At 36.5% G+C, this 27,401-nt stretch overlaps 5 protein-coding genes across 6 annotated transcripts; 3 read left to right on the top strand and 2 right to left on the bottom strand.

The window, feature by feature from the left end:
* The first annotated feature begins 2,667 nt into the window (after positions 1-2,667).
* LOC108842163 (auxin response factor 16) lies at positions 2,668-5,905 on the top strand. Its single transcript, XM_057003452.1, has 4 exons — positions 2,668-2,857; positions 3,374-4,475; positions 4,721-5,490; positions 5,580-5,905. The coding sequence occupies exons 2-4, from the start codon at positions 3,405-3,407 to the stop codon at positions 5,647-5,649; spliced, it is 1,911 nt and encodes a 636-aa protein (XP_056859432.1). The 5' UTR covers positions 2,668-2,857; positions 3,374-3,404; the 3' UTR covers positions 5,650-5,905.
* Positions 5,906-10,993: 5,088 nt separating this feature from the next.
* On the top strand, positions 10,994-12,444 carry LOC108839545 (aspartyl protease UND-like). Its single transcript, XM_018612301.2, has one exon. The coding sequence runs from the start codon at positions 11,113-11,115 to the stop codon at positions 12,430-12,432; it is 1,320 nt and encodes a 439-aa protein (XP_018467803.1). The 5' UTR covers positions 10,994-11,112; the 3' UTR covers positions 12,433-12,444.
* Positions 12,445-12,449: 5 nt separating this feature from the next.
* Positions 12,450-16,535, bottom strand: LOC108842160 (subtilisin-like protease SBT2.6). 2 transcript variants are annotated; one of them, XM_018614990.2, is made up of 9 exons: positions 16,376-16,535; positions 15,501-15,716; positions 15,255-15,399; positions 14,785-15,182; positions 14,517-14,685; positions 14,145-14,430; positions 13,739-14,064; positions 13,111-13,660; positions 12,450-13,031 (listed from the first exon to the last, which is right to left on the bottom strand). In XM_018614990.2, exons 2-9 carry the CDS (start codon positions 15,665-15,667, stop codon positions 12,622-12,624), a joined length of 2,451 nt encoding a protein of 816 aa, XP_018470492.1. In that variant the 5' UTR covers positions 15,668-15,716; positions 16,376-16,535; the 3' UTR covers positions 12,450-12,621. The 2 variants fall into 2 exon arrangements, with proteins under 2 accessions (XP_018470492.1, XP_018470493.1); XM_018614991.2 differs by lacking the exon at positions 16,376-16,535 and adding an exon at positions 16,033-16,261.
* A 4,429-nt stretch (positions 16,536-20,964) lies between these two features.
* Positions 20,965-22,446, bottom strand: LOC108841977 (molybdate transporter 1). Its single transcript, XM_018614768.2, has one exon. It carries the CDS (start codon positions 22,424-22,426, stop codon positions 21,056-21,058), a length of 1,371 nt encoding a protein of 456 aa, XP_018470270.1. The 5' UTR covers positions 22,427-22,446; the 3' UTR covers positions 20,965-21,055.
* Positions 22,447-24,687: 2,241 nt separating this feature from the next.
* On the top strand, positions 24,688-27,332 carry LOC108816768 (folate synthesis bifunctional protein, mitochondrial). The gene is made up of 3 exons (XM_018589338.2): positions 24,688-24,980; positions 25,264-25,439; positions 25,525-27,332. The coding sequence occupies exons 2-3, from the start codon at positions 25,265-25,267 to the stop codon at positions 27,003-27,005; spliced, it is 1,656 nt and encodes a 551-aa protein (XP_018444840.2). The 5' UTR covers positions 24,688-24,980; position 25,264; the 3' UTR covers positions 27,006-27,332.
* Positions 27,333-27,401: the final 69 nt, after the last annotated feature.

Here is a 27,401-nt window from a genome sequence, read left to right as displayed (position 1 = left end):
GGCTCAATTGGGCTTGTCCAATTCGAGCTAAAAAGCCTTAGGTAAACGGGTCTATACATTTAGACTAATTTTTTTGGTTATTTTCTCAAGGATAAATCATGTTAAAACTTAAAACCAACCAAAAATAATAAATTTTGTGAAGACAGGAGAGAAAGAAAAGGACAAAGAGAGAGTCAATTTCTAAAACGACTGTTTGTGTGTCTGATCCATATTCATGTCTTTATATGTCTCCTCCTTAAAAGGTCGCTTTACACTTACCCTCTTTGTTGTTTTAGCTTCCATCTCTCTTTGTGGGATGTCACAGTTTATATTTTCTAACTTGAAGAAAACGATAAATAGGAATTGAATGGTAACACAATGAACCACGTGTTCGCAAAATGTATAGGTTGCTTCATTCAAACATGTTATGCCCCTTTTCTGTTTTTTTTTTTTGCTACTAAGTTATTGGTTTATCATATATAAATTTCTTGAACACTCTTTTATATTAGTAGCTTGCCAAATAGTTATGGGGGTTAGGGTTGGGTTGATACATTGGCTGTCAAATCCCTTGGTTAATGCTTAATGTTAGGGATGCATATTATGAATTTAAAGCTTTGCAATAAGATAACGTTAATTTGTTTATGACGTCTCATAGCTAAACTGGAGTGAAGGAAGATCCATGTCTTTCAGACAAAAAATTGTGTTTATGTTTATGCATCTAAAGGGTTTGTCTAATGGTTTAAATTGCGGATGGTACATAGGACATAAGGACATTTATCCATATCCTTAAGAGATTTCACCAATTTTTTTGCATGAGTATTTTGACCTAAACATGACTAACTTGCAATTACATTGTCAATGATGGGAAGAAAATATAGCAAAGTTGTCGTAATAAACTGGTACGTAGTCATTCAATCTAATGGTTTCTGAGGAGTAATCTAAATTTGACTTTCAAAATTACAAAATGATATTAAAAAACATTAACAGCCTTTGCGTTAAGAGACATCAAAGCATATGGTCAAACATGAGGACTATGTACATGCAACTGTGATAACTGATAACCAAATCTGAACGAATAAGGACATTCAGATCAGATCCACTGAGTTTATTTTCTGATGGCGAAATTGCTTTGTGACATGTAAATATTACTGGATTAACAGAAATGGTACAAGTAAACAATAATTATTGACAATGGTGTTGACCTCCAGTATATACACAGGCACACTTCAAGCTTAACCATGGTTAGTCGCACGAGCTATGTCATATGTTCAAATATGTTTTCATTATTAGTTTCTTATATATCAATTCCAGTTCATATTCTATTAATTTATAATTATTTGAAATTTGGACTGGAATTTTTTTTTGGATTCATATCATAGATAACAATTACTCCATAGATAAATCAGTGTTTGCCTTTTTTTGTTGAACAACAAAATCGATGTCCAAAAGGAAAAAGAATCAGTGTTACTTTAAGTTAGATTTCATTTTATACACGATGAATTCAGCATAAGCACTGCTACAAAAAGCTGACACAAAAAGGTATCGCTATAAAGAGAATCTCTGTTAGAATATATGCTTTTTGCGTTTGATTTTTTTTTTTTTTAAATCCTTGACTGAAAATCCCTTAGATTTTGGTGAATTGATTTAGTAATATACTAATATTTTCATAAAATGCAATAAATCTTCAACTATTTGGTTTCTAGTTTGTAGATAATTGATACTGAGTTTTTGTTTACGTATGGCCTAGATGAATAACCCTTCGTATTAATGTGAAAGCTATCTTACGACAAGAAAATACAAAGACACATGCGGAACTTTATGGAGCCTTGCTATGATCATAGTATTGATAATCTATGTCTTAGTTGGACATATGGAGTAAAGTTATGGTCTTGTAGGAAAATAATTCTAAATGTTTTCTTTCTTGTATATCAAAAAGCATATTATATGACATGAATGTTATAATACTGCTCTTATATGTTTCTCATACAAATAATTTAGACAGAACCGTAAAGATCACTCACATAAGAAGTTAAAAACGAAAGTAGGTCTTTCTCAAAAGAAAAAGAAAAAAAAAACCAAAGTAGGTATTTTTATAGTCTGATTTTCCATAGACTATCTAAATATGGTCAGCGTGAGCAAATTGCTCACATGGAAATCATCAACAAACTACAAAGTGTTTCGTAAACAATAAGAAAAAAAAATTAAATGATATTGGGATTATCAAACTGTAAAACTTAGTTTTATTCAAAGAACAGTTAATAGCTGAGTTTGAAAAATAAATCTGTTTTTAAGCCGAATAGTTAATGAATTAGATGCTTCTAATCAGATATCAAGGAGATATGTCGGAAGCACCGACGACACGTGCGGATCCGTCACGTGCGTGATTTAACTCTTTACTCGTATATCGATATTTTCGTTAAAGTATTAACTGTATTTAAATATTTTAACACTCCGTCGTACTGTCAATTTTTATGCCCGGAACCAAGGGTTTGACTTACCATATTGTTACATTTTCTGGGACTTGAATTTATTATTCAAAATATTACGTTTTAAAAATTAATCTTGGATTAATTAAGGCAAAAGTAAGACTAATAAGAAAAAAAGACATGTGAATGAGTTAATAAAAGTTGAGAAAAAAGAGAGAATAATATTCTTTTTTCAAGTTAAACCAGAAAGCAAAAACTCTTTCCTTCATATATACAAGAACCCCCTTTTCATTTCCCTCTGTGCAACAAAACAAAAAGGGAACTTCTCTTATCCGATTCTGAAGCAGAAAACTAGCTACAGAATCTTCAGATTCTCAAGAAACCAAGAGAGTCTTTTTAGACAGAATCATCAAAGATTTTACTTTTTAGCCTCAGATCTGCCACTGTTGAAGGTTTGAACCAAAAAAAAAACTCGTTACTTTCGTCTTTTATCTTTCTCTGTTTAATCGAAGGAACCCTTGTCTGAAAATTTCATCTTTTGATTAAATTGATGGGATTAAGCTTGTCTATGTTCTTCTCTGTACTTTCCAAGTTTACTGTTTCAGTTCTCAGACCGATCTGTGTGTGTTTTATTTTTTGCTTTATCTTCTTCACAACACAATCCGTGAGCAGACGCTCTTACAGGAATCTAGCTGATAAATTTCTAAAATTAGATTGGTTGTTGATATTTGAAATCTTCTTCTATCCGAACTGACCCAATTGTCGGATTCTCAGGAAACTTTTTCTTTTCCGGGAAATCTCTTTTGTTAGGTATAGAGTTGACTGATACAAAAGACTTAAGCTTTATAACATGTTTTAAAGTACTTCAAGAAAGTAAAAAAAAAAAAAAGCATTTGAAGTTTAACTGATTGCTTTTGTATGTTGTCTTCTTTCAGACAAAACTAATCCTTTTTTTTTCGTTTTTACAGCAAACACAGTCCTGAGGTATCTATCACAACTATGATTAACGTTATGAATCCGATGAGAAGCGGATCAGAGAAAGGCTTAGATCCTCAACTATGGCATGCATGTGCTGGTGGCATGGTTCGTATGCCACCTATGAACTCCAAAGTCTTCTACTTCCCTCAAGGCCACGCCGAGAACGCTTACGATCGTGTCGATTTCAAGAACCTTCCTCTCCCTCCGATGGTTCTATGCCGTGTCTTGGCCATCAAGTACATGGCTGACCCTGAATCCGACGAGGTTTTCGCCAAACTCAGACTGATTCCTCTAAAAGACGACGACTTTGTCGATCACGATGGCCGCCAAGATAGTAGCGGTTTTTCGGAGAGTAACAGCAGCGAGAAAACGCCGTCGTTTGCAAAGACTCTGACTCAATCGGATGCTAACAACGGTGGAGGGTTCTCCGTTCCGCGTTACTGCGCGGAGACGATCTTCCCGAGGTTGGATTACAACGCCGAGCCACCAGTTCAGACCATCCTCGCCAAGGATGTTCACGGAGACGTGTGGAAGTTTAGACATATCTACAGAGGCACACCGCGTCGACACCTTCTCACGACCGGTTGGAGTAACTTCGTGAACCAGAAGAAGCTCGTGGCTGGAGACTCCATCGTGTTCATGAGAGCTGAGAGTGGAGATCTCTGCGTAGGGATCAGGAGAGCTAAGAGAGGAGGGATCGGTGGTAACGGACCTGAGTATTCGGCGGGTTGGAACCCTATCGGTGGAAGCTGCGGCGGCTACTCTTCTCTTTTGAGGGATGATAGTAACTGTTCTCTTGCGGATAGGAAAGGGAAAGTGACGGCTGAGTCTGTTGTGGAAGCTGCCGCGCTTGCTGTTAGCGGAAGAGCTTTTGAAGTTGTGTACTATCCTAGGGCTAGCTCGTCTGAGTTTTGCGTCAAGGCGTTGGATGCTAGGGCTGCGATGAGGATTCCTTGGTGCTCAGGTATGAGGTTTAAGATGGCGTTTGAGACGGAAGATTCTTCTAGGATTAGTTGGTTTATGGGGACTGTTTCAGCTGTCAGTGTCTCTGATCCTATCCGTTGGCCTAACTCTCCTTGGCGGCTTCTACAGGTAACCCCTTCCCCAAGTTACCTCCTTTTGTTCTTTACTTTGTAAATCTCTCTTTTTCTAAGTTTAGAAGTGTCAAGAAATAGTTTAGGTGGTAATTAGGCGTTTTATAGAGGATTATTGATTTGTCTAGATCCGATTTGCCGCCTAGATCGATATTTAATATAAAGGACTCTTGGAAGATCTTGCCGGTTGGTTTTAAGTTGGAAGACCGAGAAACTTAAGAAAAAGTTTTGTTGTTTTTTCAGGTGGCGTGGGATGAGCCTGATCTACTCCAAAACGTGAAGCGGGTTAACCCGTGGTTGGTCGAGTTGGTATCCAACGTACATCCGATGCCACTCCCTTCCTTTTCCCCGCCGAGGAAAAAGATGAGGCTTCCTCAGCATCAGGATTACAGCACTCGGATCTCAGTACCTTCTTTCCCAAGCAATCCTCTTATCAGATCATCAAACCCTTTAAGCTCTGTTCTGGACAATGTTCCCGTGGGTTTACAGGGAGCCAGGCATAATGCTCATCAGTACTACGGGCTATCTTCTTCTGATCTCCACCATTACTACTTAAACCGACCTCCTCCTCCGCCTCCATCATCAACTCCTCCGCCTCTAGGGTTTCGAAACATTGATAGCAAAAACGAGAAAGGGTTTTGCTTCTTGACTATGGGAACATCACCAGGCAGTGATACAGAATCTAAGAAGTCTCACATCGTGTTGTTCGGAAAGCTCATACTACCCGAGGAGCAGAAAGGGTCAAAGGACGTAGAGAAGACGCAGATCCCACCAGTTTGCTCTGACAAAGCTCATGAAGCATTGGGTTTGGGTTTGGAGACAAGGCATTGTAAAGTGTTTATGGAGTCGGACGATGTGGGTCGAACCTTAGACCTGTCGGTTCTTGGCTCGTACGAAGAGTTGAGTAGGAAACTCTCTGACATGTTTGGTATTCAAAAGTCTGAGATGTTGAGCTCTGTTCACTATAGGGATGCATCAGGAGCTATCAAATACCCGGGAAAAGAACCTTTCAGGTAAAACAAAAAAACAGACTTGTGTTGTGTTTTTGTCCTAATCTGTGGTGATTGAGTTGAACATCTGATTAGTAAATAAATGTTTGCAGTGAGTTCTTGAAGACAGCTCGGAGATTGACGATTCTGACTGAGCAAGGAAGCGAGAGCGTTGTAGTATAATAAGTGGGTTGAGTGTTTTTTCTTGGAGCTTGGAAGTCAAAGCTTCAAGCTTGCAGTTTCTTTTTTTTTTCTTTAATATTTATTTTGGTTCCATTATTTTGGATTATGTAATTTTCCCAATATACTGTCAATCTATTTGCAAATAAAATAGATTCATCATTTCTTGATATGATGTCCCTTTATTTACAAAATGTAAATCTATTGATTATAGCTTTGTAAACCTAAACCCTGGTGATCGAAATTTAATCTTTAAATAGCTTTTTTCTTCTCTTTTTTCTTTTTGTTTCTGTTGTCGGTTAACCTTGGTTTATAGTATGATTCATTAGTTAGTTTTCTGGCTATAGTTTGATACTTGTATATACATATAAACTTGTTACTAGTGTACAAAAGAGATAATCAATAGTACAAGATGCTGTTTTGAAGCTCTGTACGTCTCTCTTGTTTATCTCATATCTTCTTCCTCTTGTAATACCTGCAATTCGTTTTACATAAAATAGTGTGACTTTTCGTTATATTTTCTTGGGTTAAATTGTAGAAAGGTCTGTATGTATGAATATTAAATCTGGAAGACAAGTAGTTAGGGTGATGCGAGGGACATGTCTCTATGGCACATGTACAACAAACAATGGTCGGATCCTATGTTTGACAAAACACATAGTCCTCAACAACAAAGTTTAGTTGGATCTCCCTGTTTTCATTTATATCTGAGAATTCTATTAAATATTTTCTTTTCAGATGCCAGTGTATACAGAACGAAAATTCCTTATCATCTTCGGCCCCTTCTAATTAATTGTATTTACAATAATCAAAAGTACTATATATTCCCATCTAGGCTGTCAAAGTCAATATACGTAGTAGTTCTAGCTCACTTCTATGTCTTTTCTTGTTTAGTATAAAAGTTCTAACACTTCTGAAAAAAATGTTCTATTTCCTTCAAATTAAATTATTTATTGTTCAAACACTAGTTACAAGTACAATCTCTTAACTGGCGTAAACATGGTACGAGCGATATTTTAGATCTAATTAACCAAAAAAAATATTCTCTTTTTTTTTTAATTTTAGTCTTTTACAGAAAAAAATTATTCTCTGGAAACTCTGTGCGGTCTGACCATATGCATGAAAACATGAACATGATTAAGAGTGTTACATGATTACGTGTGTATACATGAAACCAAGATATTCGAAATTCAGTATAATGTCTTGAGAGTTTATATAAATGGAACCAAAACTCAAATTTATGGCTTTTAAAGGTATGAACATTGTATATTAAAGTGACATATGGGCATTAGTTACAAATCTGAATAAAATGAAAAATGAGGGGTTTACATTATTCAGAATTAATAGTGCCAACCCTACGTCTGAAGTTGACTCTTGAACCACACATCACGTTCACATTTCACGATCCCAACAAAAGATTACAGTATAACTTCTTTAAATTAATAATCGATAGATTAATATTTCTATAAATTAATATACTTTTATAGTCTCAAATTGAATTTTTGATTTAATTAGTAACTCATTAAATTAATAATCTCTATAAATTAATAAAAAAAATATAGTTTTGGTGTAGTCCCAACATTATTAATTTATAGAGGTTTGACTGTATTAAGAGAAAACAAACAACGAGAAATACATGGGGGGTCTTGATTTGGATTGAATCGTTTAATCAATCAAACAATTCAATTAACTGGTGACATAGTGTATTTGTTAATTATAGGACAAAATAATACCTATCGAGAAGCATCGGGCTGATAGTGATAACAATAGTACTCCATATCGAGAAGCAGTAGAAGATACTTAAATGATAACAATAATACTCCATTAGGCTAGCTTGGGGTTTGCAATAAACTTTTTAAACCATGGTTGAGTTAAGACGATAGAGACAAGTGTGACAAAAGTCAAAGAGGAGAAGAGACAGAGTAGCGAGTGTTGTGGCACTTCGAAATACCATTTCTTATAAAGAAACAACCAACTCTAATAGTAATATACAAATAAAAGGACAAGTGAATTAAAAAGAAGCACGAGGTAGACAAAGATTCGCGAGGCAAGGAAATGCCAACTCGAAGGCCTTTCTTTACGTGAAGAATCATCAATGCATGTGTCCTTCTTCCATCACCAAATATTATATCTGTCATTGTCTTCTCCTTCACGTTCGTTTTCCACGCAGTACGAATTTTTTCTTTTGAATTTTCTCTTTAAAATATATAAAACTTTTTTTTTCCGCCAATGGATTATATTGATTAAACAGGCCAAGCCCAACAAAAGGCCGAAGCCCAAATACACTAACATCCAATACAAAGTCCAGTACACTACGGGTTATACTAAGAAAAAATAAAACGGACCAACGGCTCAACAGTCAACCCACCAAACCCGACGAGAAAGCTCGACGCGTCAAGATGCTGGACACGTGGGCACATCTGATCCGTCCAGACGCCACCGTCTTATCTTGACCGCCGCCGCCTCAAATCGTCGTCTGAGCACCACCACCTCACTTTTCGTTTCGTCGTAGCTCTAAGCCGACAAGCCTCAGACCGAAACCATCTCTCTTCTTCTCCACATAGTCTTACCGTCGGAGAGATCCATCGCTCCCGCGAGATCTAATCCGACTATGAAGCTCTTCAAACCCTAGACATGCACATCGAGAACACCACTTCTATAATCCTCTCAACCATAACCGCCATCAACGAGAGCTTCATCAACGACCGAGAGCTCCTACGCTGTGACCAAAACAACACCAAGACGACAAGATCGACGTTTCGCCTTTAAACACCTCGAAACAGTAGATAAACACCCAAAAAGAACCCGGGTTCAAGACCGACAGCTTGGAGCTTTGCGAGCCTCCAATCTCCAGAACAAAAGCCGGCGAAGGCAGAGTAGAAGAAATCTCCCCTTCCGGAATCTGAAACCGGCGGCGGTGAAACTGAGGAAGCCTCCACCTCCCGGAAAAAACCCGACGGCGACGGATCTTAGAGCCTCCATCCCTCGGGAACAAACAGCACCTGGGCATGCAAACCACTCCCTCTCCGCCGTTCACCTCCAAGCGACCGCGTTGTTATTCCAAAAGCCGCGCCACCGATAGAGATAGCGGCGGTATCAGAGCTCGGACAAAACGGACAATGACAGGGCGGTGTAGAGGAGGCGAAAGAAAACATTTATGACGGAAGAAAAAGGGGTCCGACGGTGGCACGGACGCTCACGCGCCGGCCAAACGCCGATCCCCTTTCTATCTCTCTTTCTCTCTCTCTTTCTCTCTCTTTCTATCTCTCTTTCTCTCTAAATATATATAAAACTTAATCTCGAGATTTACAACCACCGAATACAATTTCATGGCGCTTAACTTACGTAACACTTTAAAAAACATCTGTGTTCTTGACTAAAACATGACCATAGGTTTGATCCGTGTGTGTTTAGAAAACAACGGGAGCATATCTTCTGGTATCCATCTAGATTATTGGCATACACTTGCTGACAAGAAATTTTAAACACAATAAGTATGCAAATTAATTAGATTTTTTTTCGGAAATGAACAAAATGTTAATTACTCTATTCTCCGTCACCTCTGCTTGTAACAAAAACATTGTCATTCTACGATTTACGGACAACTAATACACTACACATTTACACTACTTTGTTCAAACATAATGTGTTATTTCTATACATCCGGACGTTGTGCGGACCTAATCTAGTAATAAAACTGTACAACATATGAAGCATAGTGAAGCATTCAGCTGAGACAGTGTGATAGTTTCCAAATCCGACCACTACTTTTATTTCACAGATTATTCAACCATGCGTAAACTCACCAAAGGAAATATGGGCTTTCAATCGAAGCCAAATCAAAAAGCCTAATTAAAACCTAATCGAAAGCCCCAAATAAAGAAAAAACTAATTAAAACCTAAAATATACTCGCCGGTTCCATTTAGGGTCTAACTGGTAACCATCTCGGGAACACTAGAAACAAATAGAAAAAAAATAGATGAGAATAAAATTATGGAAATGATGAGGAACAGTTATTCTATATCAAATTTAGTGAGCAACAAATTTGTTCTTTAATTCTCTAAAATAAAAGAAATGAGAAGGAATGAAAAAAATGACTATTCCTTGTGAATGGTAAACTTTATTAGGAACATTAACGAATTTATTATTCTTCTTCATTTCTTGGTCACCAGTTAGACCATCGTCTCTTTGTTAAACCATTTAGTATATGATTGTTTTGGTGTAAATGGATTCAATAAGATAACGGATATTGGAAAAATGGAATATATTTAGAATATATTGTTTTCGGGATTGATGGAATAGCTAATTACAGCGTATATATAGACCAGCCAAATGTTCCAATGGCATACCGATAATTGCCTCAATCAATAATCAAATAATTTAATCCTTTTCAAACAATTTTATATTAAAAAATTAATGTCATTAAAATGTTAATGTCATTCAATTAGTCTCATCGACGAGGAATAGGTAAGATGAAAGAGAGAAGATCAACTATATGATAATTTATAAACATGTAAGATTATGGGGTGTTTCAGACTCCATAAAATTAGAAACAAGCATACTTCTGCCTTGTTAAAAGCGAAATTCTAAGAAACTTGAGTTGTAAGCTTTATAGTTGTTTTGATTTCATTTTGTAAGATAAAATCCAGTTTTAATACGAAATTATTTTAGTTATAACCAACATCCAACAATATATTACTACCTTCTGTTCTATAATATTTTTTATCAATACCAAAGGTTTATTGTATATATGTTTTATATAAAAAATGTTACAAAACATCCTCACATCATAACAGCTACTATATATAATTTTTTTTTTAAATTCATTATATAGTGTTTTGTATATATTTTTAGCTATTTTAAACATGTACTTTTGACCATTTATATATATTTTCATGTATTTTGGATAACTTAAAAGTAACTCATATATTTTAGATGTTTTTAATATATATTAAATTTAAAAATAATTAATATATTTACGTATATAAATCTCTTTCAGATACATTTGGGTATCCGAAATATTTCGGGTCGTGTTCGGTTCGAATCGAATTCGATTTCGGTATTTTAAATACCAAAATTTTGAACCCACTCAAATATTTAATCAGTTTCAATTCGGATTCAATATATATTATTTTTTGGATCAGATTTGGTTCAGTTCTTTGTTATCAGCCCTAGTTTTTAGTATTGTGCCCCCAGCTAGAAATTTTCTTGTATCCGCCGCGTGCTCTTGTTGAAAACATATTTGAAGACATGTTAGATCCATGAACGTACGTAATCTTTTTGCCTGAAATATGATCAGATTGCTATGTGTTCAACTTCGGTTGGTAAAATCAATGAATCATGCAAGAAAAAGAATCCCCTCCATACGAAAAAGAAGTTCACACAAAGACAGAGAGTCAATGCCTTTGGTTTTCTCAACTCCTGTTAAAAGGATTTTAAGAGAAAACTAATTTCGTGATTATCAAATGACTATCTCGCTAACATTGCGTACCACCATTCTTATCTCCCTAATCGCATTCACGTGCTCCAACCGATGCACATCGCATCCCCGACTTGCGCCAAGGCTACTACACTCAAAATCAAACAAAATTCAAGAATCACCAAAGAAAAATACAGGTTACTTGCATTCCAAGCCACCTCCCGCTTCCCGTCTAGATAACAAGTGGACCACAGACACAGTGAGTATCATCTCACATATAACTCCTATCACACGTCCAGCAGCATTCCTCGCGAACATCTCTATAGGCAACCCACCAGTCCCACAACTTCTACTCATAGACACAGGTAGTGACTTGACTTGGATCCAATGCCTTCCCTGTAAATGTTACCCTCAGTCAGTTCCATTTTACCGACCTTCAAGATCTTCCACTTACCGTGACGCTTCGTGCGAATTCGCACCACACGCCATGCCCCGAATCTCCCACGACGAAAGGACCAAAACTTGCCAATACTACCTCCTTTACCGCGACAATTCAAGCACTAGAGGTACCTTAGCTGAAGAAAAGCTCACGTTTCAGACATCAGACGACGGTTTGGTCTCTGAACACGACATTGTAATAGGCTGCGGACAAGACAACTCCGGTTTCACTCAGTACAGCGGCGTGCTAGGTTTAGGTCCAGGTAAGTTCTCCATAGTAACCCGCAACTTCGGCTCTAAATTCTCTTACTGCTTCGGTAGCTTAACCGATCCGACCAACCCTCACAACATTCTTATCCTCGGAGACGGCGCCAGAACCGAAGGCGATCCAACCCCTTTAAGCATATTCCAAGACCGTTACTACCTTGACCTCCAAGCAATCTCCTTAGGTCATAAACTTCTGGACATCAAACCCGATGTTTTCAAGAGATATGGCTCCCAAGGAGGGACCGTCATCGACACGGGTTGCTCACCGACGATCCTAGCTAGAGAAGCTTACGACACACTCTTTGAAGAAATCGATTTTATTCTAGGAGATGTACACACACGCGTTAAAGATTGGGACCAGTACACGAAGCCTTGCTATGAAGGGCACATGAAGCTTGATCTCTTAGGGTTTCCCGTCGTCACATTTCATTTCGCTGGCGGCGCTGAGCTGACGTTAGACTTTAAGAGTTTGTTTGTTGAAAGTGACAATGGAGATAGATTTTGCTTGGCCGTGAGTATGAACACGTTTGATGATATGAGTGTTATTGGTGCCATGGCTCAGCAGCATTATAATGTTGGTTATGATCTTTTAACCATGAATGTTTATTTCCAGAGATGTTCTCTTCAATTGATATTTTTAGAAAGATTAGTAGGTAATTAACAGATATAATGCATGTATCATCATCATATAACATGTCACTATTATTTCTTCAATTTTTTTAAATAATAAAAATAACTAATTATACAAACAGTATTATTCATTTTTACTCATACAAAACTACCTTTTATTACTACTGCGTATTATAAAAATAACAATAATAATAATATTACAACATCTCATATATTGTCTTTATCGCTTGTGTCCCAAGGCAACCACTGGGAGACTCACTTTATGCCCTCGGCTTCCTTTCAAAGTAACCTGTCCGAAGCTATAAGCTCCGGTCACAGATCTCACTGTTAGAGTCACCAAGAAGCTTCTCGAAGCTCCGGCTCTAAGTGTCATCGCAGGAGGACTCACTTCAATGGCGATGGATGGCTCCATTCTCGATGTGATTGTGTATGTTTCCTCCTCTTCTGCAACATTCGTCACTCTTCTTGTTACGGTTTGTGTTCTCACGAGATGGGAAATGGCTATGGATGGCGAGTTGAAGTTCGAAGGATGTTTCATTTTGTAATTGCATGGAGTGTTTGTGAAGTTCCTTATCTCGTGGGCATCGATACCAGGCGTGGTGCACAAGAAACCTAAGTAATCCTCATAACCTACAAAAAAAAACCCTAATCAAACATCTGTAGGTACATGAACCGAGAAGTCTATGCCATTCGAGTAGAGAGGTATTACCAGCATCAAAGACGAGACCAGGGTCTAGAGCAGAGCTTGGACTGACATGACCACTTCCATAATCAAACGGAGTTGCTTTAACAAGCGTCACCGTCTCTGTATCAGAGTACTGCTGTGCTTGGAGAGGCCTTCCTGCTCGGTCCATGACTGTTGAAGTTGTCATCAAAGCCGATTTGATAGCAGCTGGACTCCACTGAGGATGCTTCTGTTTCACCAGAGCAGCTATACCAGCAATGTGTGGCGCAGCCATGCTTGTGCCAGAAATCAATGCAAATCCTTCACCGACATAGTTAGCCTCGTCAGTTCCATTCTCAGACCAAGCAGACCATATGAGAGAGCCCGGAGCAAGAATATCTGGTTTGAGAAGATCAGCATCCTGAAAGCTGAAGTCTTTAGTGTTGGGTCCTCGAGCTGAGAACAAAGCCACTTCAGGTGCTGATTTGTGAAGAATAGGTTCCAAACCATCTCCAATGCTTCCTTCAGCTTTAAACTCCTTCACTCTTCCCGTCCAGTCTCTTGACGTGGTGACATTGTAGTAATCAATCAAATCCTAGTGAAGAAAAACAAACAAGTTTGAGGAAAATACTAGTGAGAGTGATTTTAACTGTTTAGTGAACTTATATATTACCATTGACTTAGAGACATCTGTGATCAGAATCCCTGGAATGCAAGAAGGGACAGGATCGAATTTTGTGCCTGGAGAAACATTTTCTACAACGAGTACGAATCCAGCAGCGCCTAGGTGCTTGGCTGTTTCAGCAACTTTCTTGATGGAAGCTGAACCAGCAACAAAGTTGAACGAATATCCACAGAGAAGAATGTTTCCTTCGACCAACTTTTTGTTCAAGACCTCTGGTTTCTGACAATCTGACGGATTGTATCTCACGCCAGAAGAACCAAGCAGAACATCATTTGCTGATACCATTTTGTACGAACGATGAGGCCGAGTAGAAGCTGCACCAACACACACACATAAAGGATTCATCAAGAAACCAATATAAAGACCTATATCATAGGGAGGGGAAGAAGCTTACGAGATAATCCTATTCCGGCGAGCATTTTTCCATTTCCAAGTGTCAGATGGTTCTTGTATCTGCGATCATCGATAGCAGCAGCTACAGTGGTGATCCAAGGGCTGTATGAAACAAGAGTCTTGGGAAAGGGACCACCGTTGCCAGCAGCTTGAGCAACAAACACACCAGCTTTCACAGCACCAAGAAGCGTAGCATCGAATGGATTTAAGAAAGTTGTCTTTGTAGTAGCTGGAGGACTGTTTGGACCAACCGAGAGGCTCAAAATATCAACTCCATCATGAACAGCCTTTCCTCACAAAAAAAAAAACATACTTACTACAATTTGGTCCATCACATTTTTTTTAGAAAACTGTGATAAGTTTCTTTCTTTACCATATCAATGGCAGCAACCACATCAGATACAAACCCTCCGAAAAGCCTATATAGAGCTTTATAAACAGCAATCCTAGCACGAGGAGCCATCCCACTTGCTTTTCCAAACTCATAGCCGTGCATCCTCACAGGTATACCGTTGTTCCCAGCTGCAATAGCTGCTGTATGACTGAAAATAACAAAGAAAGCATTACTACACAAATGTAACTATGAACTAATCATATTTGTTTGAACTAAACTCTATTGTTTCAGGTACACTAAGACGAACCTTCCATGTCCATCACCATCCATTGGTGAAGCAAAGTCAACATTTGGGTTAAACGCACCAGCTGCTTTAGCAGCTTCAGCAAAATGCTGCGCACCTATGATCTTCCCGTTGCAGAAGCTAATCTTAGTATGAGGATCATCTTCACACTTCCCTTTATAACTAGGATGAGGACCATAAGGTACTGCAGTGTGGTGAGAAGCAAAACTAGGATGATGAGGGAAAATCCCTGAGTCGATAAAGCCAATAACAATATCTTCTCCTGCTCTGTCGTAACCACCACCCGTTGGCCAAACATCGGTTGGTAATCCCAAAAATTGTGGTGTATGTGTGGTGAGCTTCCTCACTTTCCAATCTCTGCTTAGGTGTTTCACACCAGGAGCACGACGAAGCACTTCCGCCTACTAATATATAGTGTAAGAAGAAAGGGACAAAGGAAATAAAACATTTAAGAGACTATATCATGATTTCACCTGAGCAGGGGAGAGATGAGCTGCAAATCCATTGATGAGGTGTTTATAGCTGTAAAGCTTTTTGTATGATCCTTCTTCAAAGAGCATTCCAAGAAGCATATCATGTTTCCTCTCGAGGTGACGGGCGTATGATGTCACCAGTTCACTGCCATACAAAAAAGGTAACAGATTGTTAATCAAGCAAGCATTAAACAAGGTGTCAATGAGATTATGCTTGAAGAAGGGAGAACACACAGGAGGGGGCACCTTGTAGTATCAATTTTCTCATCAGACTCCACAGCAGTTGCTTCGAAGCCATTAACACCGCCTTTGTAACTAATGATAGGATCTCCTTCCATAGTCACAATGTAAATCTCTGCTGACACAGTGAAGAAGAGTGCGAAAAGGACAACAACTTTACACCCCATAGCCATCTAGCTTCTCACCAAAGAAGCTCCAGCTCAATTTTGCTATTAGTCTAATCTGCAGTAACAAAAAAAAAATAACAGCATGAAAAGCATTAGCATCCCTGAAACAACAGATGGATCTATCAACAGCAACAATCACTTCATCACTTAATTAGCTTTGTGTTAAAACCATTACATACATAATCAAAGATAACAGTTCATCTCACACACTAGTCAAGTTCATAGAGCTTAGAAAATAGTTTTCATTCTTTCATAGGAAAAGGACAAAACATTTTTCAACATCTAACAGAGAAGACATATGAGGAACCAAGCACATGAAGAAAAGCCCCACTCCCAATTAACTCCAAAGATAGAGACTTGGAGGGGAATACCTCAAAGATCAATCCACTTGAAAAGCAAATACTGTAGAATGGTAAAACTCAACTCTCCTAGACAAATTTACTTAAACAAATCAACTAATATAGAAAGTCTCGCCTCCCAGTTTATGTAAAGTTTGAAGAGGATACAGTAACTACAGTAGCAACTGTTTGCTAATCAACCAGTGGGATACTTAAACTATACTTAAGAGAAGAAAATGAACACACTTTCACAAATCTTCCAAGCAAGGAATAAGCAACAATAACAAACCCAGAAACTTATTTAAGAAAAAAGAATCAAACAATTTGAAAACTCGAATGGAGTAAAGCTAAAAAAAGCAATAAAGGAGAAACTTACTCTGATTCACGAAACGAATCAAGAAACTTTGATTTCTGAGTTTCTTTTCCTTTTGAAGAAAGGAGAGATCTTGCAAAATATCAAAAGAAGGAAACTTTAGAGAATAAATGAGGATGAAATGTAAGTGGGGGAGTGTACTTTCTAGTGAGAGATAGGGGAGAGAGTGTGTGTAATAAAAAGATTTAAGGGTTTTTGTTTTTTTCTTAAATTATTTTTAATTTATAGTTATTTTCTTCATTAAAGTGTCAAGCAGGTAACGGACCATGGATAATGGAGACTCCATCACATTTGTTGTAAGCATAATAATAGTAGAAGGTGGAATGCACCACAAAATACGAGGTACTGTGAAGTATATAACTAAATAGTAGTATTATATTAAGTGAATCAATAGTTCAAATAGTGAATATTGATCCATAATGATGACAAATAAAATAAAATCATACTCCCTCCGTTTCAATTTATTTGTCGTTCTAGACTTCGGCACACATATTAATAAAATATTTAATTTTGTATATTTACTAGATAAAAACATCATTACCTATACACCTAATTAGATTTCAACCAATAGAAAAATAGATTAGATTAAAAAGTCAATAAATTTTGCATTGAAATCATAAAACGACACTTATTTTGAAACGAAAATTTTGCTCCAAAACGACATATAATTTGAAACGGAGGGAGTAATTGCTAACAACAATGCATAAAATATACTCCCTCTGTTTTTAAAAGATGCATATTCTGGAAAAAATATTTGTTTCAAAAAGATGTATTTTTTATGTTTTCTATATAAAATTGCAATTTTCAATAAAATTAATTGAATTTATTGAAAGACTATTGGTTAAAATGCATTGAAGTTTGATAATTTCTAAAAACAATGCATGATTACTGTGTTTTCTTAATATGTGTGAAAACTCCAAAACATACATCTTTAAAAAACAGAGGGAGTATAAATAACAGGGAACTTCTATATTATTAAAAGAGAAGTACCCATATAAAATACCCCTTAGTTTTCAATGTTATTTACAATGGTATGCCACTGACATTAAATAATATTTCCTATTTTAATGTTGTCTTTTCCACTTCAATTAATGTGTTTTCCAAATTAAATTTAAATTAAATACACTTCATTAACTTCTCCATTAAATCAATGTGAAATTCAAAAAAATACATTTTTATTAGATAAACGATTCTGAAAATTATAATATCAACTCTTCATTTAAAAAATTTAAACGAAAAAGTATTAGCATATTTGAACCGAAACTAGATAATATCCAAACGGATTTACCATTTTGGTATCTAGAGAACCATAACCAAACTTCATCCGAACGAAATATTTCGGATATTCAAATGTATTTAAATCATATTTATATACTTCAATATGTTAGCTATTTTTCGAATTAATATCCAAGATATAAGCTATTTTAAGTTGGTTAAAATATTTGAAATATAAAAAATAATCAAAAGTAAACATTTTAAAGTAGATAAACAATAATCAAAACTCCAAAATATTTAAAATATATATTTATTCTTCATCCAAATATTCAAGTTAAATCTATTTTAATTTTTAATTTAGGTACTTTGGCTTACATTACTCAAATTTACATGTTATATTATTTTTATTTTTAGATTTAGGGAAATTTAAAGATATATAAATTTTGAAAATTCAAAAATAGTTTAAACGGGTTATCAAACCCGCAAAGATCTGAATCAAACCGGAACAAAGTTTATAAATACTCGAATAGAAGTAGAATCTTTAAACTCAAAAAACTCAAATCCGAATAGATTTTAACTGAATTCGAGTGGATACCCAAATACCCACCCCTAACTTAGTCAATATAAAACGATTAAATATTATAAATATATTATTTAGTATAAAAAAACTAAAATTGAAAATTAATATCCGTGCGGTCGCACGGGTCAAGATCTAGTTAGTACCTTAAACTGCTAATTACTGCTTCGGTAGCTTAACGACAATTGTAATTGCTAATTAGTTTCACTTTGAGGACCAAATATTTTCATAAAATTGCTACAATTGACAATTTATCTGACAAGTGACAAATTTGACCATTTGAGTTGCTGTGAGATGTGAGACGGACGATTTAACGCGCGAGTTTTCTTGACAACTGGCAATTATATTACAAATTTGCCCTTGGAAAAATGCATATTGTTTGAAACACTGTCGAATTATTTGTGAAATACTTTGATTGTAAAAATATAGCTTGACTATTATTGATGGAAAGGTAAAGAAAAAGTAGAACAACAGGAGAGTTATAAAATTAAATATTAAATTATTAATCTAGAGAGACATAAAGTAATGTTAATGATGTTTGATTAGAATTCATGTTTCAATCATATAACGCGGGAGTCCTCCGAACGCATTATGAACACAGTTAATATCACTTGATTATGTTTCTTTTTTGGATTACATATAAGATTTTACTCCATAACAAAGTACTTATTATGCTTATGAGCAGCCTATGACATAATAATACTAAGAAGACAAAGGGTAGATAATTTGTAGGATAACCAACTGATAAATTTGGATAAATAGTTTAAAATTTTATGTTGTTGACTAAGTTTTAAGCTGTCATTTGAGAATGTGAAAGATGTTTGTAATGTAGTTAAGTAATTGGAAGCATATGTGGTCGTATAAAGTTAGCATCCAAAGGCACATGTGAGGGATTGTTCCCAGGAGATATGTCGTTTAGTCGAAACACATCATGTGTCTTGTGACCTTTCTTCTTGTTCAAAAATTTGATTCCATTCTCTACACCAACCAGAAAAACTTCCCACATTATTTGACTATTAACTATTTATGGGTCTCATTCTTTTCGTCAACATGTCACGGGCTTATGCATTTTAATATTTGCAAGTACCCGTATAAACTGGTTTGGACGTTTTAACAGCTTTAGCAATTAAGTTACGAATGTTGATATTATGGAATTATCTAAACTTCTTTTACGAATCATTTGCATCACTCATGCAGTTATCTAAACAAATGATTAACAGATTAATGGTGTGTTTATTTCATGCATATGTGATATGTCAGATGCCAAATTGAATTATTCTTTTTAGTCGTTTTACCTTCGTGAAATGAAGAAGAAATTCCTTTCAAGTTTCAACAATAGAAAGTAAAACAAAACTCAAAAAAGGAGTTATACGGTGGAATACATAACAACATGATTTATGAGGAAAACTTATTTATTGTCTCCCTTTGATTATGGAAATTATCGTGGGCGTTGCGTTCCAGAAAAGAAAGAAATTCTCGTGGTTGGTGATTAGCGAAGAAACTTTTTACTGCCTTTCGGTCAAAAAGGAATAAAATAAAGGCTTAATGAGTGACAACTTACTATTCGTGCGAATGAGTGACAACTTACTATTCGTGAATCTATATAGTATATACTAATGTTTATTTACTTATATAAATTAGGTGTAACAACAAATTAAATGCTATTAATTTTTTTATTTGTTCCATCTATATATATACACAGACATGTGTATTATTTAGGTCTGCCGTATCACGTATCATTTGCTTGAACAGGATTAATGATAATAATCACCCATGATAGCTTAGTAATAGATGACATCATGATGAGAAAGGTAAAGATGCTTTGGCTTTCCGGTGAAGATATATCAACAAATTATGATAGTACTCCCAAAAGTGATTTCGACTAAAACGTAACTTTGAGGGTAAAACAACTTCGCTAAAAGCTATATACTTCAATGATTACACGGGCGCAGATCTTTATATTATCATAGCCATGTCCTCGTAACACTTTAGTAAATTTGTTTTACATATAAGTTTATCAAGCCTTGAAAGATCCATGCAAACACACAACTTTTGTATAGATAATGCTGATCTCGAAGTTCAGCATGGCAGCCAGCAGGCTTATTTGTTTCCTATTCACTTAGCACATTGGTCGTTCATTGGGTTTTAAGAATAAAATCGATGCTAGAAAAGTTTCCTATTTGTTTGAGGACGTGGAATTGTGGAAAAAGATAGGACAATGTTATTTTATCCTTATACAGAGAGATAAGTACATGATACATCGATACATCATACACGCCAATGAACCGTTTCGTTTGAAAGTTCGAGGTAAAACAAGAGGAAAATATCCTTATGAATCTACAACCATTACAGTAAGACTTTAAAACATTAAAGATATCAATAGAGAAAATCTTAAGATAAACCAATGGTAAATTCAGAGCAAAACTTGAATGCGTCATAAACAAAGTTTAAGGTTACGCTGGAAGGTAAAAACTTAGTCACCTCGTGATACTATCGAAATGGGATTTGTTGTATCTTCTGACCCAATACGGACTAGTACACAAGGTAATCAAACAGTTATGGTTCTGGACAACTTACTCCCTTGTGTTAAAAAAGGGTTAATTAGTTAGCTTCTTTTATACGCAACGATCAAAAAGCCATCTAATGAAAAACTGGTTATTCCACAGATAGTCCAGAGCTATTTGGTCCATTTTCTTTTTTTTTCTATTATCACAAACGTTGGCAAACTGATTTACAATATATATAAAAAAAGAAAAGAAATCAAACTAATGTAGTTATTACACGGAGTAGCACAATTCAGTTCAACGAAGTTTTGAACTTTTTTTTTATTTTCAGGTATAAAACAGATCACATTTGAAAGCATAGAAGAAGAATAAAAAGATCGAAGACCTTCAAGGATGTTGATCAACTTGAACAGGAAGGTTGGTCGGCTTGACCCTCCCGTAGTTCCTCATCCACAGAACCACATACAGAACAATCCCAACAACAAATCCTATCGCAGCATTTGAGCCCAAAGAAACAGCTGTACAAACAAGCATCACAAACGCATCTCCCTTCGTGTTCATATCCCTAGCAGCCATCGCAAGCTCTATACCTGCAAACAGCAACAAAGCACCCAGCACACCAACCGGAAACTTGTCCATTATACCCACCAACGAACTTCCCAAGACCAGTCCCAAAACCAACTTAGCTACTCCCAACAGTGCCACACACCCACCACTCCTCCCACCGAACTTATACTGCCCGGCTAACCCACCGGCTCCATGACAAGTAGGCATCGCCCCGAACCAGCATCCAACCATATTCATCAACCCAACAGTCATCGAAACGGACGTAGCCGAGAACTTTTTCTCGGGGAACAAGTCGTAAGAAAGCTTACAGACAGCCACAACAGAGTTGAGAACAGAGAGAGGTAACTGCGGAATCGTCCCTTTCAAAAACCCGTTTTTCCATGCTTTCTTGTCCATTCTCACTAACTTGATCTTCGACGGTCCAAATTTAATATCATGCACGATACTAGGCTTCCTTATAAAAGCCAACACAACACCCAACAAAAAAATCAACAGAGCAGACGGTACGTTAGATATAACCTTCCTTATAATCGAAACCCTTTTTCTTCTTGAACCATTTCTCTCTCCCTCCTCCTCCTCTTCTTCTTCCCCATCTCCATTCACCAGAACTATAAAGAGAACACAAACCAAAGCCAAGACCAAACCATCAAGCCCTAACCACGGCCTGTCGCCAACACTTTTGGACTTGGAAAAGTTTTGCTCTTTCCTAATATACTTAACCGCAGACATCGCAAAGGCTAACCCTTGCGACAGCTGAATCCCTCTAACGACCGACAAAGGGATGATGTTGAACACGAACTGCATCAGACCGGAGACCCCCAACACGAACAAGATCCCTCCGGTGCATATTCCCGCGGCCATGATCTCCGGTATACCGAACTCCTCCGCGGTCGACGAAATCGCCACTGCTGCTATGGACTTCATCGGTTGGACCGGCATCGGTACGCCGTAAACCGCTCCGGTTACGGCGTTGTAGATGCCGGTGAATATCAGCGTCGTGCCTAAGTCCAGATTCTTGGCGAGAGTTAAGGCGAGGACGATCGGTATGTAGGTGCCGAGATCGCCCATTGCACCGTTTATCTCGGAGAGCTTTGACCGGAACACGAGATTGGACTTCAGTTTGTGGAATATTCCGGTGAACGGAGAACGCTTTGGGGTTTCGGGTGGACTAGTCCCAGACTGAGACTCCATTGTTGCTTAGGTTTTTTTTGTTTGGGGAATGCAACAAGTTTGAGTTTTGTATGTGTTGATGTGTCTCTTTTTATACTAATCTAAAAATCTAAGCGTTGACTCTTAAATTGAAAATTGATGCATTTATATAACTATAATATAAATGAAAATAAAAAAAACTTGACAATGACAGCACCAGATTCGTATGTTTAAGATTTATTTTTGTTGTCAATTAACCTTTTTAATGAATTTAAGGGTGGTACTGTTTTTGAAATCTTCAGCTAATTCAGTGTTGCAGGTGTTTTCCAAAAGATGCTGTAGGTGCTTTCTAAATGTAGAAGATAATATTTTTTTGTACACATATGCTGGCATAGCACTGTTTATACCCAAAGATACAACAGTAAAATTTTATTCCTCTTTTTCACAATAAGTGTTACTTTAGTTTTTTTTATTTCAAAATAAGTGTTATTCTATAATTCTAATACAATTTAATATATTAAATATTTTTAACTCTTTTAAATAACTAATAAATTTTTATTTACAAATTTTTAATTTCCTGAAAAATGTCAAAGTGACGCTTATAATAAAACAAAGAGTATTAAGTAAATTTATAATATTATCATTAATTTCAGTTTTATAATATTTTTATAAAATATTGTATAAACTTAATTTATACTCCCTCTGTTTATAGTAAATGTTATTATTTTTTTTCTTATTACACAAAAAATGTCACTTTACAATTTCAATGCAAATTATACTTATTTTCAGTTGAAAATTAATTACATAATTTTATAAATAATTTTATTTATCTCAAATACTATTGGTCAAAAATGCATAATTAATAATCATTTACATATATTTTTATTATTTTCTTAATCCGTGTGAAAATGTTAAATTGACACTTATTTAAAAATGATAGAGTATTTCGAAATATTCTCTCCGTTTTATTATATAAATAATTTTAACCAAAAGCTTTGTTTCACAATGTAAGTTGTTTACAAAATCCAAAATTATTTTGCATTGATTGAATATTGTATAACGAATCCAATAATACTTGCTTTTTGTCATTTTTTTGTCATTACTTGTTTTTAATTATTGATTAAAATTGTATATTAAATAATATTTTTTTTAAAATAATAACTTTATTGATATTCACACTTTTAACTAAAACTACTCACATATTAAACAGATAGAGTAAGGTTTTTTATATGGATTCATACGGATATCAAAATATTTAAACCAATACGATATCCGTTGGATCCATCATATGATTTTAAATATTTCAGTTAACATCCATAATCCATTGCGTGTGCATGTGTTCAACAAATGTCAACGATAATAAATGATACATTAATTTTAGGTTTTAGTGCTTTGGAAGTTAGATGCTGAATAATTTAAGAATATAAGATGAATGCTATTTCTAAATTATGCTAATGTTTTCAAGAGTCAGTCTAGTTTTTATACTTAGAGATTGTTTAAGAACATGTCCCTTCTCTTGGTGTCCCTTCACAAAGACGTCCCTTGGAGGCATTTTACTATTCAACGTGGAAGATTAATGTAACTTTTCTTAACGGTGTATTTTGGAGGAGAGCACAAAATTAATTAAGGAATAATATCGGGGAACGCATTATCTTGGGAGACGAGAGGTCAATAGATGTCGATGCTTTTGAACCGTTGAACTTGGGACTTTAGGAGCACTTCACTTCTCACTATATGATTCCATTTCATTTAGTACTTGTTTTATGTCGAGACACTTGTTCACAATACACACGATAACGCTATGTTTTCAAACTAGGCTTTATGAATACGATATTTGTTCTATGCACAAAAAAACCTGAAATTACAAGTAACGAACAAACATAACCTTTCATCTTTAAATTCATAGTCTTGCCTTTAAATCTATTGTCTTAATTACTCGAAGCATGAGAAGTTTTGTGATGCAGAATTGCAGACAATTTTTTTTTCTCAAATAGTAATCTTAATCAGCTAAAATCATTTTAAAGATTTTAATAGTTTTTAGAGTTTTTCTTATAAATAGTTTTTATGTCTAAAATTGTATTCAGTTGATTGATATTAATTTATTACTCCGTAAGTATTAGCTTAATAATGTTGATTATAATCAACGTTGTTATTATTATTATTATTATCGTTATTTTTTTTAGTAATAGATATCCATTTATTGGTTTAATGAGTTTGACTGTAACACTACAACCGAACTGTGTTTGTTCGAAATCGAAACAGATAAACCGGTTAGAACCGCTAATTATTATGTTTGGTTATTCTATGTAGGGATTTGTCAGATCCGATTCAGACAACAGAGTACTCGTTTGCATCGCCTTCCTCTCAGTCAGTCGTCACTCGTCAGCACACCTGAAGTGAACGACGGAGGTTGACCTAAACACGACCGGTTGATAGGCACCCTTTCAACTCGCCGCCGGTGAAAATTAAACCGCCAAGACAAAGTTATCTCAGAATCTCCCATTACCCTTTCAAGAAAGATCTTCACTTTCCTTCCCCAATCAGTGATTGTTTCACTGCAATCAATCTTCAAGCCCATCTATTTACTCTCTTCCAGGTTTGACTTGATTCTGTCATAAAACTCTTGAAAGTATTAAGCTTTTGCTTCTTCCGATTTAAATTGAAAAAAAAAAGTTTCGATCCCTTTTGCTCAATGTTATAATGTTAAAGATGCGAAGAGACTATTGTTTTGTTTATGTTTGTCTTCTTGGTTAAGTTTAACCTTTCGATCTGTTTCGTTATCTTGTGTCTATCTTTCAATCAAAAGTCAAACACTTGTCTGAATTTTAAGCAGTGTCTGTAATGTGTAAGGGCGTTGATTCAGTCTTTTGTCACTGTAGGATGTTAATGATGGGAAAATTAGGAACCATGATCCACACCGGTAGATTCCTTCTCCGCCGCTTCTCTGAACCTCCACCTGCGGTTGCTATGGCTCGCGTCTCCTTCCACCGATACTACTCATCCAAGTTCATCTCTCTCGTGTCTCCACCATTTTCCTCTTTATTAAGACCTCAAGGTAACCTCGCGGCTTCCTCGAATGTACTGAAAGACTCAGTTTTGCAATGTTAGATGATTGATTCTACTGTTGTTGATCTGTGTAGCATTAAGTAGCTCAGCTTTCTCATCTTCAGCAACAACAACTACAAGAGTCGAAGTTGACTCTACAGAGCATGAAGTCGTCATCGCCTTGGGAAGCAACATCGGGAACAGGATGAACAACTTCAGAGAAGCTTTGCGTTTAATGAAGCGCGGCGGCATTTGCGTAACCAGACACAGCTGTTTATACGAAACAGCTCCGGTTCACGTGACCGACCAACCGAGGTTTCTCAACGCTGCGGTGAGAGGCGTCACCAAGCTTCCACCTCACGAGCTTTTGACCGTTCTCAAGACGATCGAGAGAGACATGGGGCGTACGGACGGTGTACGTTACGGACCAAGACCGCTTGACTTGGACATACTCTTCTACGGGAAGATGAGAATAGCTTCCGATAAGCTAATCATACCACATGAGAGGCTCTGGGAAAGGTCGTTTGTATTAGCACCTTTGGTTGATTTGCTCGGGACATCTGTTGATAACGATACGGTCGCGCACTGGCACTCGCTCGCATTACATCCCGGTGGAATTCACCAAGCGTGGGAGAGGCTAGGTGGAGAGACACTGGTTGGACAAGACGGTATACAAAGGGTGTTACCAATAGGAGATGAGCTTTGGGATTTTACCAGCAGAACCCATGTGATGGGTATACTTAATCTAACACCTGACAGCTTTAGTGATGGTGGACAGTTTCAGTCGTTAGATTCTGCGGTTTCTCGGGTTCGATCAATGGTCTCTGAAGGGGCTGATATAATTGATATCGGTGCACAGTCTACACGACCAATGGCCACTAGAATATCTAGTCAAGAAGAGTTGGATAGACTTTTACCAGTCTTGGAAGCTGTTCGTGGTCTGCCAGAGATGGAAGGGAAGCTCATATCCGTTGATACTTTCAACTCCGAGGTTGCTTCAGAAGCTATAAGCAACGGAGCTGACATTCTGAACGATGTATCTGCAGGAAGCTTAGACTCGAATATGCATAAGGTTGTTGCAGAATCTGGGGTGCCTTATATGGCCATGCACATGAGAGGAGATCCATGTACAATGCAGAACGAAGAGAATCTGCAGTACGGTGATGATGTATGCAAGGATGTTGCTTCTGAGCTATATATGCGTGTAAGAGATGCAGAGATCTCTGGGATTCCATCTTGGAGGGTTATGATCGACCCAGGGATTGGGTTCTCAAAGAGAGTAGAACACAACTTAGATATTATAACTGATCTACCGAAAATCCGGGAAGAGATGGCTAAGAGAAGCATAGCAGTGTCTCATGCTCCTATACTTATAGGACCTTCAAGGAAGAGATTCTTGGGAGATATTTGTGGGCGTCCTGAGGCTGCTGACAGAGATGCTGCAACTGTTGCTTCTGTTACTGCTGGCATTTTAAGAGGTGCTAATATCATTAGAGTTCATAATGTTAAAGATAACGCAGATGCTGCAAAAGTATGTGACGCAATGCTGAGAAGAAGAAGAAGGTCGAAAGGATGATTAGAGGATATGATTATATCTTGTGTCAATTTGCACTTTTGAGAACAACTATGAGTCAAGTCGCTATGGAGCTGAAACAGAGTGTTGTCGGGAAGGTGAATAATCGAGATAGCCATAGGGATGATCCTGTAAGAACGGTTGCGATAAATCTAGATACTGAAATGGTCCCTAGAGCGAGGTAAAGCTGGATATTGTGGATTTGATTGGTTAAGAAGAAACTCTCCAGTTTACACATTGATTCTCTTTTATTTTTTTTCAAGTACGTTTGTGGTTTTACAGTATGAAATGAAGGTGTGAGTAATGCATGCTCTATATATTTATTGTTCACTAACGTTTTAAAACAACTAACCAGGCGTTAGACTTATACCATTATTATCATCATCAGAATCATACAAT

Source organism: Raphanus sativus, chromosome 2 (genome assembly GCF_000801105.2).
Source record: "Raphanus sativus cultivar WK10039 chromosome 2, ASM80110v3, whole genome shotgun sequence".
Taxonomy (NCBI): domain Eukaryota; kingdom Viridiplantae; phylum Streptophyta; class Magnoliopsida; order Brassicales; family Brassicaceae; genus Raphanus; species Raphanus sativus.
This window is presented reverse-complemented; position numbering and strand designations above follow the sequence as displayed.

Excerpts from the sequence above, each read along its gene's own strand:
- LOC108841977 (XM_018614768.2), bottom strand. The coding sequence starts at position 22,426 with ATGGAGTCTCAGTCTGGGACTAGTCCACCCGAAACCCCAAAGCGTTCT.
- LOC108842163 (XM_057003452.1), top strand. The coding sequence starts at position 3,405 with ATGATTAACGTTATGAATCCGATGAGAAGCGGATCAGAGAAAGGCTTA. Across the intron at positions 4,476-4,720 it reads CTCCTTGGCGGCTTCTACAG|GTGGCGTGGGATGAGCCTGA; the intron begins GTAACCCCTTCC and ends TTGTTTTTTCAG. Across the intron at positions 5,491-5,579 it reads CCGGGAAAAGAACCTTTCAG|TGAGTTCTTGAAGACAGCTC; the intron begins GTAAAACAAAAA and ends AAATGTTTGCAG.
- LOC108839545 (XM_018612301.2), top strand. The coding sequence starts at position 11,113 with ATGACTATCTCGCTAACATTGCGTACCACCATTCTTATCTCCCTAATC.
- LOC108842160 (XM_018614990.2), bottom strand. The coding sequence starts at position 15,667 with ATGGCTATGGGGTGTAAAGTTGTTGTCCTTTTCGCACTCTTCTTCACT. Across the intron at positions 14,686-14,784 it reads GATGGTGATGGACATGGAAG|TCATACAGCAGCTATTGCAG; the intron begins GTTCGTCTTAGT and ends TGTTATTTTCAG. Across the intron at positions 14,065-14,144 it reads CGCCGGAATAGGATTATCTC|CTTCTACTCGGCCTCATCGT; the intron begins GTAAGCTTCTTC and ends GTGTTGGTGCAG.
- LOC108816768 (XM_018589338.2), top strand. The coding sequence starts at position 25,265 with ATGTTAATGATGGGAAAATTAGGAACCATGATCCACACCGGTAGATTC. Across the intron at positions 25,440-25,524 it reads CTCTTTATTAAGACCTCAAG|CATTAAGTAGCTCAGCTTTC; the intron begins GTAACCTCGCGG and ends TGATCTGTGTAG.